The sequence below is a fragment of the Camarhynchus parvulus genome, chromosome 12 (assembly GCF_901933205.1).
Source record: "Camarhynchus parvulus chromosome 12, STF_HiC, whole genome shotgun sequence".
In the NCBI taxonomy this organism is placed as follows: domain Eukaryota; kingdom Metazoa; phylum Chordata; class Aves; order Passeriformes; family Thraupidae; genus Camarhynchus; species Camarhynchus parvulus.
The window spans coordinates 14,300,466-14,318,633 of record NC_044582.1 but is presented as its reverse complement, the minus strand read 5'-3'; the positions used below and the strand labels follow the sequence as shown (position 1 = coordinate 14,318,633).

Here is an 18,168-nt window from a genome sequence, read left to right as displayed (position 1 = left end):
TGCAGCTCCTGGCAGTGTCTGCAGCGATGGGAGCTTTGCAAGACAGCCAGATGAGAGATTGCAGCTGGGGAAAGGAGGATGGAATGCAGGGGGTAAGAGAAGGACATCTCTGCTGCTTGCAGGACAGATGCGAGGGTAGGGAGAGGACCCTGGCCACCTCGCAGGTCTGTGAGCTAAGCCTGCTGACCAGCTGGGCCGGCAGCAGACGATGTTTGGCTGAGCTCCTTCCCCGAGCAGCGATTCTTGCCGAGCTGCCGTCTCTCTTGCATCGCGCATCACCGCGGGACACGCTCGGCTGGGGAGAGGAGAGATGGAAAAGCAACGCGGGCAGCAGTGAAAGTCTGCGGGCAGCAGCGTCTGAGCACACATTAGGGCAGCACAGGCAGCCAGACCCGACTCTTTTGTTTCCCTGTGTCACTTCTCAGTCCCGATTAGCAGCAAAATAGGGCACGCACACATCTGACAAGCGAATTCCTTGCTGGAAGGGGTTCGGTCATGCATAAGACTGCTCAAAATGAGGCCTGGCTTTCAGGTTTGGAAGCATGGAGCATGACCTGGAAGGGACAGCTGGTACGTGCACTCTTACTTATTTTCCCCTTTTGAGTTTTGCACCAGTTCTGGGTAACTTTGAAGAGTTTTGGCCAAGGACAAACAAATGGATGACTGTCCCTTTCCCCAGCAGCCAGACCTCGCTATTAGTCTATCCAGCTTCTAATAAACAATTATGCGAGGACAGGACAATGTGAAAACATTATTAATGTCTCAAATTCGAGCACTCAGTCAAAAACCGGAATGGAGAACGAAAAGTAGGAGCGCGGCTTTCACTCAGCCTTGCACAAGTACTTTGATACCATTTTAATGACGAACTTGCGCAAGTTTTTCCTCAGGACTTTTACTTTGTGTCCTCTCCTGTAACAACCATCTGGAAAGCGCAAGGTAAGAAGTGATCGCAGCGGTTCGCAACTGGGAAAATCGTAGAAATCCTCGCGGGAAAGCAAAGATCTGCCGCCCCCCGTCCCCTGGAGCATCTCCGGTGCCGCGGGGCAGAGCAAAGACGATTCCAACCGGGGGGTTCACCCTCTCCACGGCCCGGGGGGCGCGGGCACGGACTCCTCCCTTGGGGAAAGTTGTCGGTGGGCGCGGGGAGGAGCCGGGGCCGCACGTGGGTTGGGGGGGCCGCGCCGGCCGGGCCGGGCCGTGCCGGGGGCGGGGAGCGGGCGGGGGCCGGGCCGTGCCGGGGCGGGCCGTGCCAGGGCGCCTGCGCCGGCGGCGCGGAGCGCGGCGGAGCGGGACGGACCGAACTGGAACAAAACAAACGGCGCTTTGTATCGCCCGAAAGGCTCCGCGCCCCGCGCAGCGCCCGCGGAGAGAGGCGGCAACACCGCGCGGCTGCTGGATTTGCTTTTTCAGCGCTTTTAAATTATTTTTAATTTTATTGAATTTTTTCTTAATAAGAGGGGAGAAGGGACGGCGCGGAGGGGCGGGCGGGAGGCGGTGCGCGCCCCTCCCGCGGGCGCGGGGCCGTGCGGGCGGTGATGGCCTGAGCGGGCGGCGGGTCCGCGCCCCCTGCGCACCTGCCGAGCGCGCTCCGCGGGCGCGGAGGGACGCGCAGCGCCATGTCGCGGGTGGTGCAGAAGAAGAACCACTGGTCCAGCCGGGTGCGGCAGTGCGCGCTGACCCGCGGGCCCGGCGGGCAGCTGGGCTTCGCCCTGCTCGGCGGCGCGGAGCACGGCGAGTTCCCGTACGCGGGCGCGGCGGCGGGGGACGGCGAGGCGGCGCTGAGCGAGGGCGAGCTGCTGCTGGAGGTGCAGGGGGTCCGCGTGTCGGGGCTGCCGCGCTACGACGTGCTGGAAGTGATCCGGAGCTGCAAGGACCCCATCGTGGTGAAAGCCGTCCGACAAGGTGCGAGGGGAACGTGGCGGGACGGGGGGAACTCGCTCCGCGCGGGGCCCGACAGAGGCAGCCACGCGTGTGCGCACCTTCGGCGAGGGCACTGATGATGCACGGGCACATCCTGGGCCGGAGCCGGCTGCAGCCGCCCCGCAGTCCCTGCCCTGCGCTAAGCGCAGCGAGCAATTGCGTGAGACTTTCCCAAAGGCACCGCGGAGCCGCCAGCGCTCCCTGCGGGGAACCCGCGCTTGTTCGGGGCAGCTCGGTGTCCGATTGACCCTCGGAGAGGCTGAGGTAGCTTCGCTGCTGGGGGACTGGGGCAGGGATCCCCTCCTCCAGCAGCTGAGCATCCTTTGGAGCTGCTGAGTGATGAGTGGAGTCTTGTTCTGAAAGTGCAGCGTGTGTTTGCCGGCTGCCAGCGTGGGAAGAAAAAGCTTGGACCCTCCTGCATCTTCCCTCTCTGTCTGAAAGGCTGCTCAGATTTACCTTTCTTCCCCCTGGTTTGCCCTAGGTGAGGGCACATCCGTGCTGCCAGCCCTGCAGCGCACAGGTGAAGGAACACACAGGTAGCTCTCCTGTTTGGCTGAGGAAGAGGATGGGAAGAGTCCTCCTATGCTGGATTAAAAAGACGCCACTTCACATTCGTGTACACTCCACAGTCGCTCAACAGGTTAGCTAACAGGCCTGGCTAATGGGCTTGTGATTTCCAGGACAGGACTTGAATTTAGTGCCAAGGAGCTGTTGGTGCTGCCGCAGCCACCGAGGCTGGTTGGACGGGCAGGAGGAGCAGGGCTGCAGCTGGACAGCCGGAGGTGTGAGAGGTGGAGGAGCTCCCCGAGGTCAGCTCCAAGTGCAGGAAGGAAGGGAAGTTTTCCTCGTGTTGCCCAAGAGATTCCTTAGGGGAAGATTTATTTGTCATCCAGACGTGTGGATCCTAAAAGCGGGGGTTTTGCTCTGGCTTGTGGTGCGAGGGTTTTTTTCCCTGTACTTCGTTCAGCCCAGCTGGTAGCTGCAGACAGAATTTCTGGCCAGCTGGCAGGACTGTCACCTGAAGTCTTGTCCCTGGGCTCGCTGATGAGCTGAGATGAAGGGCTGCAGGCACTTGTTTCATCCTTGGAAGCTCCGGAGCCAGAGCAGATGCCAGCGATGGTGTCGGAGTGGAGCGGAGCCTGTGCACTGCCCCTCCATCCCCTGCCCCACAGCTGAGCCACCAGAGCACAGTGACTTGTTAGTCCCTTCCAGGACTCAGTAGCAATATTCCAGCAAACACTGTCAAACTCCCAAAATACCCAGTTTTTGTTAAACAAATGCCTGTTTTCCCTGCTGCCTTCAATTCACTGGGAAGTGGTGAGGGAAACTCAGCCTGCTGGTTTCCCTGCCCAAGTGGGAGGGGGAGAAAAGCATGAAGAAAAGTATGAGGAAATTAGGCAGAGGGTTTTTTTACATACTGATTGTTTTAGCAGAAGTATTAAAATACAGCTTGTGGTGTTGCAATGTGATCAGTGTTGGTGGGTGAAGGAAGGTGTGTATAAAACCCTTCCCAACCAAACAATTTGTGATCAAACTTTTTGTTGTTTTGGAAACATGAGTTAGTATAAATAAAACATGTGCTGGGAATAAACTGCACATGACAGAACTTGGTGGTAAATGTGTCTCAGCTCCAGGATATGGTCAAAAGAACGGGCAGAGAGCTGAGTTTTAGCGTGTTGGTTGGGCTTACCTGGAAAGTGGGAGAAAAGGGTTCAAAACCCTTTTCTGTGAGTCAGGCACTTAAACCTTGCACTGTTCCCATCTAGAGCTGAGAACCAAGCCCTTGCTTACTGTGGGGTTGTAGTTTCTTTTTTTTTTTTTTTCCTTTCTCCATATTTTTAAGAAATGCTTTATTAGCCAAGAATGTGGAATAGAAATAAATATTTGGTTTTTAAAATCACTAAGTATTTTTGTGGTCTGGAAAGCCTGTCAATGGTAGCCTGGCATCTGCATGCTGCTCTTTGCAAAGCACAGCTCTCCCTCATGTATCAGAATCAGAAGCATGAAAAAGAAGAGTATTTTAATTAAAATTCATTACTTCTGTGTTGATTAAAAATCTGATGATGGGAATGGCAACTGTCATTCAACAGGAAAAGTGTGGCACTAGAGCAGACAGCCGAGGAGTGTGCAGATAAGATTGCAAACATGTTTTTACATAGTTACCCAGATTTTTTTTTAACGTAATAGCTTTTTACAAAGTTCCCCAGATTTTCCTCCTCCTCACAGTTCGTAGTTTCTAACTGATTGGTGCTGAAGTGCTGGGGCAATATTAGCCTGGAAATGTATACATTTTATTGCCTGTCTGTTTTGTATGACATTTACAAGGCTGGAAAAACAGGAAATTTACTATAAGTCAGTCATCTGCAAGCATGAGCGGGAAAATAACGGTTCTGACCTTGCCCTTGGTGAAAGAGACGAGGATGGAAATGTAGGTGGAATGGGCCATGCATGGGCTTTGTCATTCAACCAGAGTTTGTAAATTTACAGTTTTGCTTGCAATGGTTTTTTGTTTTTGTTTGCAATGGGTTTTTGTTTGTGTTTTGGGGTTTTTTTTTGTTTGTTTTGGGGTTTTTTTTGGGTTTTTTGGTTTTTTTTCTTGCTTTTGTGAGTGGTAAGTTTGAAAAGTACATACCAAAAGGAGGAGCCTCTATGAAATCTCCTAATAGAAATACTGGCATTTAATACTGGTCATATGGGATTTCTTGGTCCTCTGCTTACCCTGGGAGGAAGAGTGAAGAAGGCTAAAGAACTTGTATGGAGCTTTCCTTTCCTTTTCCCCTTATGCCCCCTTTTTTGTCATTCCAAAAAAGGGGGCATAAGGGGAAAAGGAAAGGAAAGCTCCATCCATTTTACTTTTGAGAATAAAGCTGTGCCATTGTAGTTGCCTGTTTTGGGGGAGACAGAGGAAGAATCTTGCTGCCATGTGTCTTTGTAACTTTCAGAACTGTCAAATGTGTGAAAAAACCTCAGTTAACATGTAGTGCTTTTGTGACTGACTGTTTCCATCTTACATCTGTGCCGAAGTTCTGATGAAATTGGCAATTAACTTCTGTGGAGTTAATAAATGCATTTTTATTATTACTTGGTCAGAGAGTATGGAATTAATAGATTGAATTATAGGAGCAGTGGTCACATATTCTAGTGTAAAGCTGGCATTGCCTTAACATAGTTATTTCCCAGCTGTACTGTGAATATTGTAGCTTCCTTGAATATATTTCACCTTTGTGAAAATAGCTCACTTTGATAAATTGATAATTGATTGCGTTGGATAGATCAGGTATAAACCAGGCACACCATTGCTTCTCATGGATCTTGGTTAACAGATTCCAGCACAATAGAAGTTTGTTGTGCCATCCTCCAAAAGAGAAGAATTAAGACTGTATCTGTAAAAAATAGACCATGTTTGTTTGAGGAAGGGTATCTGGGTTTTCATTCTCCCTCAGTGAGAGATTTCCAGGTTTTTTGCTCCTCAGTTTGATGACCTGTGCCAAACCACACCAAGCCAGATGCTTGGTATGGGAAACTGTCAAAGTTAATATGCTTGTAAATTAAATTGGTTTTTGCAGTTCTCATTTCAATGCTTTGCTTCCCTAAAAAAGTCTCAGAATCCCAAGCTCCTAATGACCTATTGCTTTGAAACCAGGAGGTGCTGAGAGCAGTTTATGCAATTAATAATTTTGATAGGACCTTGCAGCTGGGATGATCCCATGGAAGGGAGGAGTTGTGTGCTTGTGGGGTTTTTTTAGCCCTGTACAGGGCAGACAGGAGCAGGCATGATCCCAAGCAGAAACAGTCACTGTTTACCCAGTGCTATCGGCTGCATTTGTTTCTTTTCAAACATTAACTCGACCCTAAGATAAATCCTGAAATACAGTGCAGTGACTCAATGCTTCAATGTCAGGCTGGCATCTGCTATACATGAGATGTTAAACTCAGTTACATAAATTCATGTGAACAAAACCAGCTTCTTTCAAAAAGTTTCCGTGAGCTGGTATTTGAGTATTTTTCCTTTATTTTCCTGAGAGAGCTTGTGAGACAATTTCTGTTTGTTATTTTGGGATTTTTTGGTAAAACATTTATTAAGAAAAAGAAGGAAGAGTTGATGCATCTGTAGATTCCTGTGTGTTTGGTGGTTTAGCACACACAGGGAAGCAGAGTGTCGCTTTGTGAGTGGTGATGCTGAACATCCCACACTCAGTGCCCAAGCCTGGTTCTGCAGAATCCCAGCAGTGAGTGTGGAGCAGGGCTTGGGGGTGATGTTCTGGGCCAGGGAAGGGAGAGGCTGTTTAGAGAGTGAGCTCTTGCTGTTCCTAGTTTACCTCTGCAGCATCACACACAAGCTCCAGAAAGTGTTTTCCTCCAGTCTCTGCTAGCTCAGTGCCAGTGAATTCTCTCAGTCATTTTTCCATCTGACCCAAATTCTTTTTGGACCCAGGTGGGTTTCAAGTGGAGAGAAAGAAGTGTTGCCATCTGAACACCTCAGAGATGTTCTTGTATTTGGGATTTATAAGGCCTGTTTTCAACTCTGACAATTGGAGTAGTCATGAACGAAATGTAAAATAAAAAAAGCAGAATATCTTCTTGTCACTTGGAGCATATTTTGCTACAAATCAGTACAGCTGATTTTTCTTTAAAGCAGTACTTAAAGAACTGCACTTAGTAGTCATGAAATGTGTATATCTTGTATTAAAATACTGCCTTGAGCAAGACCTTATCTTGACTGTGCCTGAATTTACAGTGCAGAACTTGCCAGCATTTAGAAGTTGATCCTGCTTGTGGCAGAGCAGTCATCCGTCCTCTCCAGCCATGGAGTAGCACCCCAGAGATGGGCCAGAGAGCCCAAAAGCCACATTGTGCCTGTTACATAAATTTCCAGGAGTTAATGTGATACTTCTCATGGCATGAAAGGGGGCTATGCTTTCCAAAATGAAGTTAATCTTTCCACCCATTGAGATGGGACTCCTGGCTCCCTCTTTATGGCCAGTCAGAACACAGAGCAATTAAATCACAATTATGGTCTAATTATGAGCAGTCATTCAACATCACTGCAAAATAAGATGTTAACACCATCCTGCGTGTTGTTCCACGTTTTTAAGACCGAGTTACAACTCCTGCATGAGTGAATTATTGACCTGCTATCATGAAATTTAAGATTCATCTTCCATGTTAGAAATGTAAGATTTTTTTTTTAACAGGTTTGAAAGCCAAACCTGCAGTAGCTCCTTGCATTCCTGGGTTTGGGATTGTCATTTTCTCCTGGTTCAGCTCAGGCTGTGATCATTCATGCATCTCTTCTGGCTGTTCCTGTATCTCTTGATCTGATGCCTGAGAAACACACTTGCTCCTTTGGCACAGGGAAACATTTGCCCCAGGGCAGCTGCATTAAGGTGTAAAGATATTCAGAGCAGCACTTTTGTGGCTGTGCAGAACTGATGATTTGAGCCCTCTCTCATTAGATTTCAGCATGGCTCAGTTTGAAGTAATGTGGAAGCTGAGAAGATGCTGCTGCCTCAAGGGCTTTTTTCTATTGCATTAGCAGGGTCTGGGCTGTGGGCAAGGACAGGATCTTTGGGACCTCTCCTGAGGTTTTTAAAAATAATTGGCCAAGTTTTTTATTTGCATTCCTTTGCTTAGCTCCAGACACGAGCTATGCCTGCTAGTTATTTCAGGTGTTTGTATTTTTCTTTTTTCACACTTCCTCTGACTTTGACTGGAACTTGTAAATCAAAGCATTTGGTTTTGATCTTTGTGTGCTGCAAGTGACATAAATTTCTTGGTGAAAAGCACAGAGTAGTGGTTCTGTAAGAGCAAGTGCCATGAATTTATAGAAGGACTATGAAGAATTTGAGGTAAAATGTTAGCTGAAGGTGTAGGGATCCTTGCTGTGAGCACTCAGTGGTACTTGGAGGGCTGGTACTCAAATTCTGCATCCTGTCTGAGCTCCTTCCACCTCCCTGTCCCAATTCCTGCAGCAGCAAAATGCAGATCCTCCTGGTCCATATTTCTCCAGAGTTTTTCTCTAGCTCAGCTGTGGAAAAGATTTATTTTTGCCTTTTAGAAAGCGAGTATGAAGTGACCTTTTTGCACCAAGGGCACGGGGCTGGGTCACCCCCCCTGTGATCCCTGGAGATCCTCTCTGCTCCCTTGCCCTGTCACCGGGGGCATCTCCTGCAGGATGGGGACAGCAGCAGCTCCTGAGTGACAGCACTGCTGAGCCTGCAGGACCAGACACACCATTTTCACCACTAGCATCACTTCCTCTGTGTCTCTGGACACTTGGTGTTTTGTTTGCTCAGTCTGTGGTTTGGTCTCTGCCTCAGTGTAGCTGTGGTGTGACAGGCAGGGGCTCAGAGCTGGCAGCACAGGAGACCCACAGCATCAGATGGCTGAAGGTTGGGGCTTCCTGCAAGGATCTGGTGTTGGGAAACAGACACAAACCTAGGCTGGCATCCAGATTCTGTTATCTGCTGATCTGAGAGAGAGCTGTGGAAGAGGCTGCTGCTTCCAGAGCAGTTTGGCAGCTTTTGCATTGCACTGGTATGTTGGCAGATTGGGATGTTTATTTTTTTTTTCCTCTTAATGGTAATTTTTTGCATTTCCTTCTGAACCAAATAGGTGGGCCAGCATCTCCCTTGGCCCTGCAGGAGCAGTATGGCTCAGGGCAAATGGGATATTTTTGTTGAGATCCACCCTTCAGTTTCCAAAGGTCACACACTCCATCCACGCTTCCTCCTGTGACATTTTAAATGGTTTCCAGAACTATTCCACCGCTACAAGCAGGAATGATGGCATCATGATTCTGTCAGTCCTGACTCTGGCATCATTTTGTGTTAGGAATATTATTTTATTTCAATATTGTTTATTTTGTGTTTGTAATATTATTTAAACCTTTTTTAGTAATATTATTTTAGTAGTATTTAATTACTAATTAAATTACTAATTTTTAATAATATTATTTAAACCTTAATTGGTTTTTTGTGTTAGTAATATTATTTAAACCTGCAGATTTTTTTTTTATCTGCCCCTAGTAGACCTTGGAGAAACAAAACAGTTTTTCCTTCAGGTCCTGATGTTTTGGGTTACATTTTTACACACTTGGCTTTTGGCTAAAGACAGTTCCAGTTTTTATGGTTGTGAGGGTTTGTGTCATGACTTAAAAGAAAAATAAGGTTTTAAAAATATTTATTGAATTTCATTAACAGTCCCTTATTAGACTAAACAATAATGCTTACTACACGGTGTGAAAATAATGCAAAGTGCCCTGTCTTCATAATGGAACAGGAAATCAAAACAAACAAAGCCTTTGGGATGACTTGCAAAGTGGAACAGATGCCCTTACAATTGCAAGGCATTTGAATAAGGAATCAGTTTTGCATGGTTTGCTAATCCCTCAGTAAAGAGTTCATTGTCTTGGATTACACGTCTGTAATTTTGGAGCCCTCAAGTCAGTGTCTCGGTACAATTAGAGTGGGAAGAGACTGACTTCTTCATATCCTTAATCTCTGGCTTGTGTTTTAAGAGGAAAACCTCAACTCTGGGGTTTTCATTTAGTTATTAACAAAAAGCCTTTGAAAAAGAAGCTGCCTAAAATCCAACCACTCCCTCAACACAAACAAAGCTGGGCAGATATTGTGTGCTTTAAAAAAAAACCCAACTTTGATGTTCAACCTGTCTTATTGCAGTGGTACAGATCCTGCACCAAGTGGGTGTTAGACCAAGCTGATGACAGCCTCAGATGTCTCAGAGGCTGTTGGATGAATAAGAGAGGAGAGTGCCCAAACAGGCTGAACCGGACAGGTGGGGACCTGGGCTGCAGAATAACTGCAAAATGGCTTTTCTTAAAAATAGCAGGAACATGCCCATCCTCCTCCTTTCCCAAAGGCTCAGCTACAGCTCCCAGTTAGCAATGTAAGCATCAGGGATACAGGTGGAGGTTCCTGAGCCTTGGAGCAATTCCCTGCAGCCCGGTGGGAAGCCAGGGGTGGCTGGAGCAGAGGTGGAGAGAGCAGCAGGAGATACACAAATGATACCAAAAGCTTTGGGCTGGGGAAGGGTTCCCCTGTTCTCTAGTGGAGTTGTTCATGCTGAGGCTGTCTCTAAAAACATCATCCTGAGTGTTTTCTGCAGTCCCACAGGAGCCCATCATCTTGTTCTGGCCCTTACAGGAGAGCTGGAGAGGGACTTTTTTACAAAGGTGGGCAGTGATAAGATAGGGGAGAATGACTTCAATGCCCCTGGAAAAGTGCACGGTTAGGTAAGACACAAAGAAGAAATTCTTTGCTGAGTGGGTGAGGGTGGGCAGGCCCTGGCACAGGGTGCCCAGAGAAGCTGTGGCTGCCCCTGGATCCCTGGCAGTGCCCAAGGCCAGGTTGGATGGGGTGTGGAGCAGCCTGGGACAGTGGGAGGTGTCCCTGCCATGAATGATCTTTAAGGTCCCTTCCAACTAAAACCATTCTGTGACTCAGTGGTGCAGCTTTGCTGTTGAATATTCCATTAGGATGTGGTGCCTACAACATCTCCTGCTGCTCCAGGACAGCGTGTGGCCCCCCTGTGTGGCACAGGGACAGTGGGGGACGTGTGGCAGAGCACGGCCCTGGGGGAGCTGATCCCAGGGATCTGGGGATGAGAAATCTGCAGTTTGGCTGAATCTAGGGACACTGCTGTCTCCAAGCTGAGTCCCCTCTTTGCAGTGCTGCTGCCTGGGGGACAGCACTGAAGACAGGACACCTGATGGGGCTTTGGCAGCCACTGGTCCAGCCCAGGCTTTGCTCTCTCCCTGTCCTGTGGGCAAAAGAGGGATTGGTCTGGTGCAAAACAAAGAATCACGTTCTTCTCTTTTCCCTGGTATGCATTTTTCCTTAAACAATGAAGTGACTAATATAGAATATCTTCTCCATGTGCTCTGGTGGTGGTTTAGAGGAGCAGCAATAGCCTGACTGCATGAGCAAGTCCAGAGGTTCTGCTGCCTGCTCAGCAGGGACTCTGAGGATCACAGAATCTGCTGTTTCTGAATAAAATCAGTAAGTTGTTTACTTAGTGGGAGGGGATGGCTTGCTTTGTTGTTGTTAGATTGTCTTTGCTGGTACCCCAGCAAAGGCTGTGTATTTGTTTGATGTGCAAATAGCAAACTTGCTTAGCAATGGTATATAGTGTTTTGTTACCTTGTGTATAGCCTGTGTGCACTGTGGGGTCCTCCCTGTCACCTACTGTCTGCTTTTATTAATCAGACTGGTTCCAAGTGGAGATCTGAGCTGCCAAATGCTTTTATACATGTCCTGTAGCTTTCTTTCTATTTTTTTTTTTTAATCAAGAGATATGGGCATGCTGAGATTGTTCCCCCAATCTCATGTGGAGCTATTTTTGTCTGGACTAAGCTACAGTCTGTAAATCCCTCCTGGTGCAGGAAGCTTTGTTTGCTCCAGGTGGAGTGAGGCAATTAAACCCCCACTGTCTGTCTCTGGCTTTCTGTGGGAGGTGTGGAACTGCTCTGGGCAAAATCCAGATGGGCACTGAGGATATCAGGGCTGTGCTGGTCCAAGGGTTGGCTGCTCAGCGAGGTTACATAGAGGGCAAAATTTTATATCTACACACAACCTGTGCAAGAGGAGGAGCTTGTGAAAATATTGTGTCACCCATCAAAATAGTTTGAATTCTTGGGTGAGACTCTGAGAATATGTGGTGCTGTGTATTTATGAACATAAATATATTTAACTTTTTCACTTTAGCATCCCTATTGTCAAATGCTGCTTCAGTGAAAAGTTCCAGAATATCCTTTTCTTCACTCTTAATTTTCCTTTATAATGGAAACTAATCCCATGATTTCAGCAGCCCAGGTTGCTGAACAGCAGTGCCATGGGTTTCACCACAAGTGCTAAAATTCGTTGTTGGCACAGCTATTTGGAAGCTGAAAAGGAAGAGTATGAAACCACCTCCATTCTGGCTGAGAGCAGTTCCCATGCCCATGATCTCATCACGAGATGCAGGAGCAGCCTCTGCTCCTGTAGAAACAGAGAAAATCACTATTGTGGTGATGCTGTGGTGAAACTGTTTTGGTGATACTTGTCCTGTAAATCATCTGCAGGAACATGTTGGTTTTGAGAGATGGTTTTGAGAGATGGTTTGCTCATGAGACCTCAGTGGCTTTCAGGTTACATGATGCAGCTGCTGAAGAAGAGCCAGATTCCTTTTCCTGACCAGCACTGGGGGCAGCTGCTACCCAGACCTTGGTCTGGCCCCTGTGAGTCACTCCAGGCGTGCAGGAGGGAATTCCAGAGTACAGCTGTAAACTGCACCTCGGAAAGGTGCCCAGTTTCACTGTGCACAGAGGCCTCTGGCACGTTCAAGGCCATAAAATGGCATTTAGCTCCCTCATTCCAGGGGCAGGGGGCAGTTACACTTTAACACAGGGTCATTCCTTTGTGAGGATGGGGAATGTGGTGAATACCTGGATGCATGATGTCAGTCTGTCAGGAGTGATGGGTTTGGGGTTCTCTTGTGCCAGGCAGGGCATGGACCTGAGAGTTGTCCCTGCCTGGGTGTTTACAGGAGAAGCATGAGGGCTGTGGAGAATTCAGTGATGAGGGGAGAAAGCCAAGCACAAAGGCTGTGTGGCTCAGTTGCGATGTTTGAGACAAGGGCATGGACCCACAAGTCTTGGCTCCCTCTTGCTGTGCTGTGGGGCTCTGCTGCTTCCCAGATCCTCATTAAAACAGGGGAAAAGGGTGAATTGCCTCAGCTAGGGAACAGCTCCCTTGTTGCATTGCCAGGTTGTCCTGCTCAGGTGGAGCTTTGCCACAACAGTGTTTCCATAAAATACCCTATAGTTTGTTGGTTTTATTTTTTTTAAATTTGTGCTTATAAAACCTGTCAAAAGCTAAAATTTTTATCTGCAAAAGAGATGGATTAGGGACTAGCCAAAGCTACTTTTCCATTTATTTTTATTTTCTGTTGCCAATTTTCCAGTTGTATTAGTTGATGCTAGAAATACCCACGTATCAGTTTTTCCAGGAGCTGAACACAAAGAGGGTTTTTTTACATAGTTCTGTGCTGGGATAGGCTATCTTGGTCATATTGCAGACTGGCAAATTCGGATGTGCTGAAGTTGTTGTGCATGAGAAAAGCCCCAGTAAAAATGAGAGTGGTTAAATTTAAGCATGTGCTAACGTAACACATTGCAGAGGGCTTTTTGTATCTTGTCTGTAAAAGATGCTATAATCAGCACTGAGGCTTGCCTAAACCAGTGTGGAAATTGCTGTTTGCCTAAAAAGCCGGGCAAGTTGTCACAATCCCAACATTAAAAGGCTGCAGAGGATTAACCAAAACCTATTTCCAATTGATTTAGTGCAGCTGATGTGCAGCTCAGCCTGCTCAGCTGTGTCCTTCCAGGACCGTGGTGCTTTGAGCTGCTCTGAGTCCCCAGACCAAGTGGGTGAGCTGGCACTGCATCCTGCTGTGATGGCTCTGCCTGCTGTCCCCCGGGGGATGCTGAGGAAACAGGGGAGCCCTGGCTGCCAGCTCTCGGGTTTTGTGTTGCTGGAATGGCTCCTGAGGTATTAAAAAGTCTTTTTTCCCAGCCCATGCTCAAAGAAGAAGTTGGGATTTCTCAGCTCTGGTTCTCAAGGTTGTTTCTTTTTTCTGACCTGCTGAGATCTGTCCAGCAGGTTGGGTTGAGGCACACACTGACCCCCTCTTGGGGTGGTGTTAGTTTTTTATACTAAGAAGTACATGTACTTTATTTACAATAATTTTCCTATATCTATCACCTATGTTAGACAGTCTGTCTCTACCCTAAACCAATCCAGAAGTGTCACCTCCCAGCAGAAGATGAAAGACAAGAAGAAGAAGAAGGACAGGACATGCCCAGATTCCTCCATCTTGCCTCTTGAACGCCCGTTCTAAAATCCCCAAAATTCTACTTTTTCACCCTGTGATAAATTAACTATCATTCTACTCAAACCCTTGTGGCTTGTAACTCTTGGCACAAAGTTGGTAATTGTTTCCATGGGTTAAATCGAAGGCACAGGTGTCTTTGACTCCATGCCAAGGTGTCTGAGCCCCTTGCCAGGGTCTGGAGTCCTCCAGGGCAGCCAGAGGAATATCCTGGGTTCTGACACCCAGGCTGGCTCTTCACAGTTTGCTTTTATTTGCTGTATTCTCCTCACAGTTTGCTTTTATTTGCTGTATTCTCCTCACAGTTTGCTTTTATTTGCTGTGTCCTTTTCCCCGTGGGCAGCCCGGATGGGATCTCACCCCTGGCAGGGAGCACCAGCATTTTTTTCCACGGTGCACTTGAGTTGGCAGGGAAGCTTCCATCAGCTGCCTGGCTGGAGCCTGGCTCAGGATGTGCTGGATACAGTAATTCCTCGGTGGATTTCTGACAAAAGAGTGTTTCTGCTGCCTGCAGCACCTCCTGCCCTCCAGGCCCTGGGTGTGTGCTCAACAGGAAGGTTCCAAACTTTCCTTCAAAAAGCTAGGGGCTTTTTTAACAGACTTAATTAAAGCTGGTGTTCCTCTTTTCCTGTATTAGTTGCAGGTGGAGGTAGGTTTTACAGATAATAGGTGGCTTTTGATGCTGTTCTGCTCTGGCTACTCCATTTTTTTAAGCCTGTGGACTTTGTGAAGCACAGCCAGCTCCTCCCTGAGCTCTGGCTGAGGAAAGGCTTCCCAACTGATAGCAAGACCAATTGATAAACCAAACTTCATCAAGGCCTCCTGAGGACAGAGCTTTCAAGTACTGGGACACAGCAGCAGCACTGCTGAATGCTGATAGCTGTGTGAGCTGGTGGCAGAAAAAGCAGTGAATATTTATTGTGTGCTTATTTCTCCTCAGAGTCCCTGATGTAGAAGAGACTTCAGCATTATGGTCCATTGTAGTGGGTCACTTTAGGGCTTTTTGCCATAAAAACATTGTTTCTAGCTCAGGTGTAGCTAAAAGGTGCTCTCAGCCTCAGTTCTCCTTCAGCTGGTTTTGCACTTTGATACCTTGTTATATCCAGGTGAGCTTTAAGTTGTAACATTTACAGGAAACGTGGCTGAAGCTTCCCCCTCTTGGAGGTGAAGATGCAATATTTGCAATATTTGCATTTCTTAGCACTGGCTCACATCGCTGCCTTGGAATCAAGTTTAAAAAATGACAGAATGGTAAATGCATTGTTTTCCCCTTCTCTCAACTCTGCATTTCCTCTGCACTGGTCAAATCAAACAGCAGTGACATTTCAAAGTCTTCCTGAATGGCAGAATTAGAAATACTCCTTTTCTAAGGAGTCTGTGAGAGGAGGTTTAAACATTGCATGCAGGCGTTCCAGTAGGAAGTTGTTTGACTTGTCGAAATCTCTCTTTTACTGCACAACCTCGATTGAAAATGACAAATTGCTTAAAGCAGTTTCCATGTTAGACTTTAAAAAATTCAGTTTCTTTCCACCCAGAACACGTGGAAAGCATTTGTGCACTTGCCTGACTGTTTCTCTGTCCTAAGGCTCACACTCTGTGGCTTTGGACTTCATGTAATTTTCACATGCAGCTGCTCGGGTTTGTTTTCCTCAGCTTTCTATGGAATGGGATTTTCTCCTGCCTCAGCTTAGCTGTGAAAACTGAAATATCTGCCTGGTTCAGACTTTGGGGACCATGGAGTGAGCAGAGGAGAGACACTCCAAAGTCTGTGCTTTTTAGAAGTGATGTTCAGAGCATTATAAAATCCATAATTTAAGCAGGAGAGTCTGGATCCACAGCCAAGTTGCTGTAATGTCCTTTAAAAAGCGTTGAGAGGTGTTAATGCTTCACAAAATGACAAAGCATCTTTTGCTTAAACATCCTCAACTGCTTCCCTGTAGCTGTCACTGTAGCAAAGGACATTTGTGGCAGGTACCAGATACTGAGCCAGGCAGTTGGCTGTAACTGCTGTAAAAATAAAAATTGCTCAGTTGAAAAGGTTTTTTCTCTATCTTTTTTTAAAGAAATATTTCAAGTTGTCCTTGTGCTCAGGTGGCCCTGCAGAGAGCAGCACTCTGTGTAGCGTGCATCCCATGAGGATGCATTGCCAGCCTTGCATCTGGGCTTGTGAAAGGAGAGAGGGTGCAGAAGAGAAGTGGGTCCCCTTAGCAGTGTTCAGTAAATGGCAGGCTCCAGAAATAAAGTGGAAATTATATTTCTGCAGCCTGGACAGGCTGAGATGGGGCTTTCTGTGCTCTTCCTTTTGCCTGGAGTGAGTTGCAGCAGTGTATGAATTTGCAGAGCTGATTTTGGTGGCTCTGATGCAGTTCCTGTGGATGGAGCTTGGTCCTTCCCCAGGGCCACGAGCAGAAGGTCGTGTGTGTGTTTGTGTGTGTGTGTGTGTGTGTGTCCCCTCGTGTCCCCTGGGCTGGAGGGCAGGCCCAGGGCTGCACCCAGCTCTGTGCAGCTGAGGGCACAAACTGTTCCTGCCTGGCTGGGAAGGTGCCTTGCCCCAAATGGCCTCAGATGAAAAGAGGCTAGCACTGCCCCATTGCTCTGCTTGAGACAGCCCCGTTGCTCAAGAGGGATGGTTACCGACTTAGACAGCAGTCAGGAGGGGATCTGAGGACAATCCAGATGCTTTTTCTATAACTCCCAGGCATGTCACATCCTGGCATTTCTATTTTTACCCACTTTTCCTCCAATACTTTCTTTTATCTGTTATGATTCCTTCAGTTTTGGCAGGTTTGGGCTGATGTAATATTTTAACTTTCTTTTTGTAGCTATGCCTTTATTTGCCATTTAACGTTTTGCTGCTGTGTTTTTTTTTTCCTCGTAGTGGTAGTTAAAAAAGTAACAGTTACAAATTTTCTGGGTTCTGTTGTTGTTGTTCTCTTTGTGAGTGGTTTTACAATTACAGTGTTGCTGATGCTGTTTAGTTTGGAGTAGGATGTTTCACAGCAGGCTCAGGTGAGCTGTCCTCTCAGCTGCTTTCCTGATGCAAATACTGGTTGATATAATCTGTTTTAGAAGATAGCTTTAGAAACAGGTGCCCTCTGGGCAGAATAACCCATTCCTGGTGGAGTGTCCTGGTCTCTCTAGGCAGAGGGCAGCTTGTGCCTGCAAGCTGGAGCCTTTATGTACCTTGTTTATAGTGTTTGTTGCCTTTTGTGCAGTATCAGATGCTGCCTTCGGCTCGTCTTGTTATGGGAAGAAATGTCTGATCCATTTCTGAGCCCTGCAGAGCTCCCTGATACCAGGCATAAAATATTTTTTTAATGGGCATTAAGCCTGCCTTGCTGATCATGGTGTCTCTGGCTAATAAAGCCATTGCACCCCAAATAGCCTGCAGACACAGATATCTCTTTCAGAACCAGCTTTTTTAGTTATGTAACAGCGTGAGAGCTTTAATCCCTTTCCTCTTGGAAGCAGTCTGGATCCCTTTCTGTTTGTCCAGCAGCCAGCATCATCACCAGCAGGACTGGGCTGCTGCTGTGTTTCCACAGTTTCATACCCCTGGTTGATAATTAACCAACTTCTTTACTCATGGTGCCATGTTTGCTCTGACCTTTTTTCTTCCCCGCTCTCCAATTGCAATCCAGATTAAACTCAGCCTCTTCCCAGCAAAACACTGGAGTTAATATTCCACCAGAGGTGTGCTGATAAACCCCTTTGTTACCTGGAACAAACTTAGCTCAGTGTGCACAATTTAATATCTCGGGTCAAAAGAATGCACAAAATATAGGTGCAAGTGCCTTTAAAATGCAAGCTGAGCTTACAGGTTCAGTCTCCTGATCAGCAGTGTTTGTCAAAACTGACATACCAGCAAGTTTTTCTCTTTGAGGGGGGTGTTTGATTTTCAGAGAATCCAGACCCACACTCTGTGTGAACTTGCACAAGCTGGGAGTGGGGACAGGCTCTGGCTTTGTTCCCTGTCCCTGACAGGGTGGTGGCTTTCAGAGGGTGGGTGGCACCAGGGTGCCTGGCTGGGGATGTGTCCTGGGCAGCTGTGGAGCTTGGCAAGGTCAGGTCTGGAGGCACCAAAGGCAGAGAGCTGCTGCAGCCCACTTGTGGAGCAGGGCTGAGTGAGCAGGGCCCGTCCCTCTGCCAATGGGCAAATGGTTCCAGGGTTTGGTGCATTCCCAGGTGTGGCCATGGCAAATCACACAGCATTACAATTAATGAACCCTCACGCAGTTTTAACTAGAATGAAAGCTGTTGCAAAACTTACGTACTGAATTACACCAAAGCCTGTTTCACTGGGAAGAGATGGGTGTTTGTCAAGCCACTGAGGCTTAGCTCCTGCATTGCTCCCCTTTC

The 18,168-nt window shown here is 47.4% G+C and overlaps 1 protein-coding gene across 25 annotated transcripts in view; it reads left to right on the top strand.

Annotated features, from left to right (window-relative positions):
• Window positions 1-1,503: 1,503 nt before the first annotated feature.
• MAGI1 (membrane associated guanylate kinase, WW and PDZ domain containing 1) overlaps window positions 1,504-18,168 on the top strand; it is a 333,541-nt gene continuing 316,876 nt past the window's right edge. For all 25 annotated transcript variants that reach the window (XM_030957051.1, XM_030957038.1, XM_030957054.1 and 22 more), the window contains exon 1: window positions 1,504-1,902. In XM_030957051.1, the coding sequence (XP_030812911.1) occupies window positions 1,617-1,902 (286 nt within the window). In that variant the 5' untranslated portion in view covers window positions 1,504-1,616. The remainder of the gene's footprint in view (window positions 1,903-18,168) is intronic.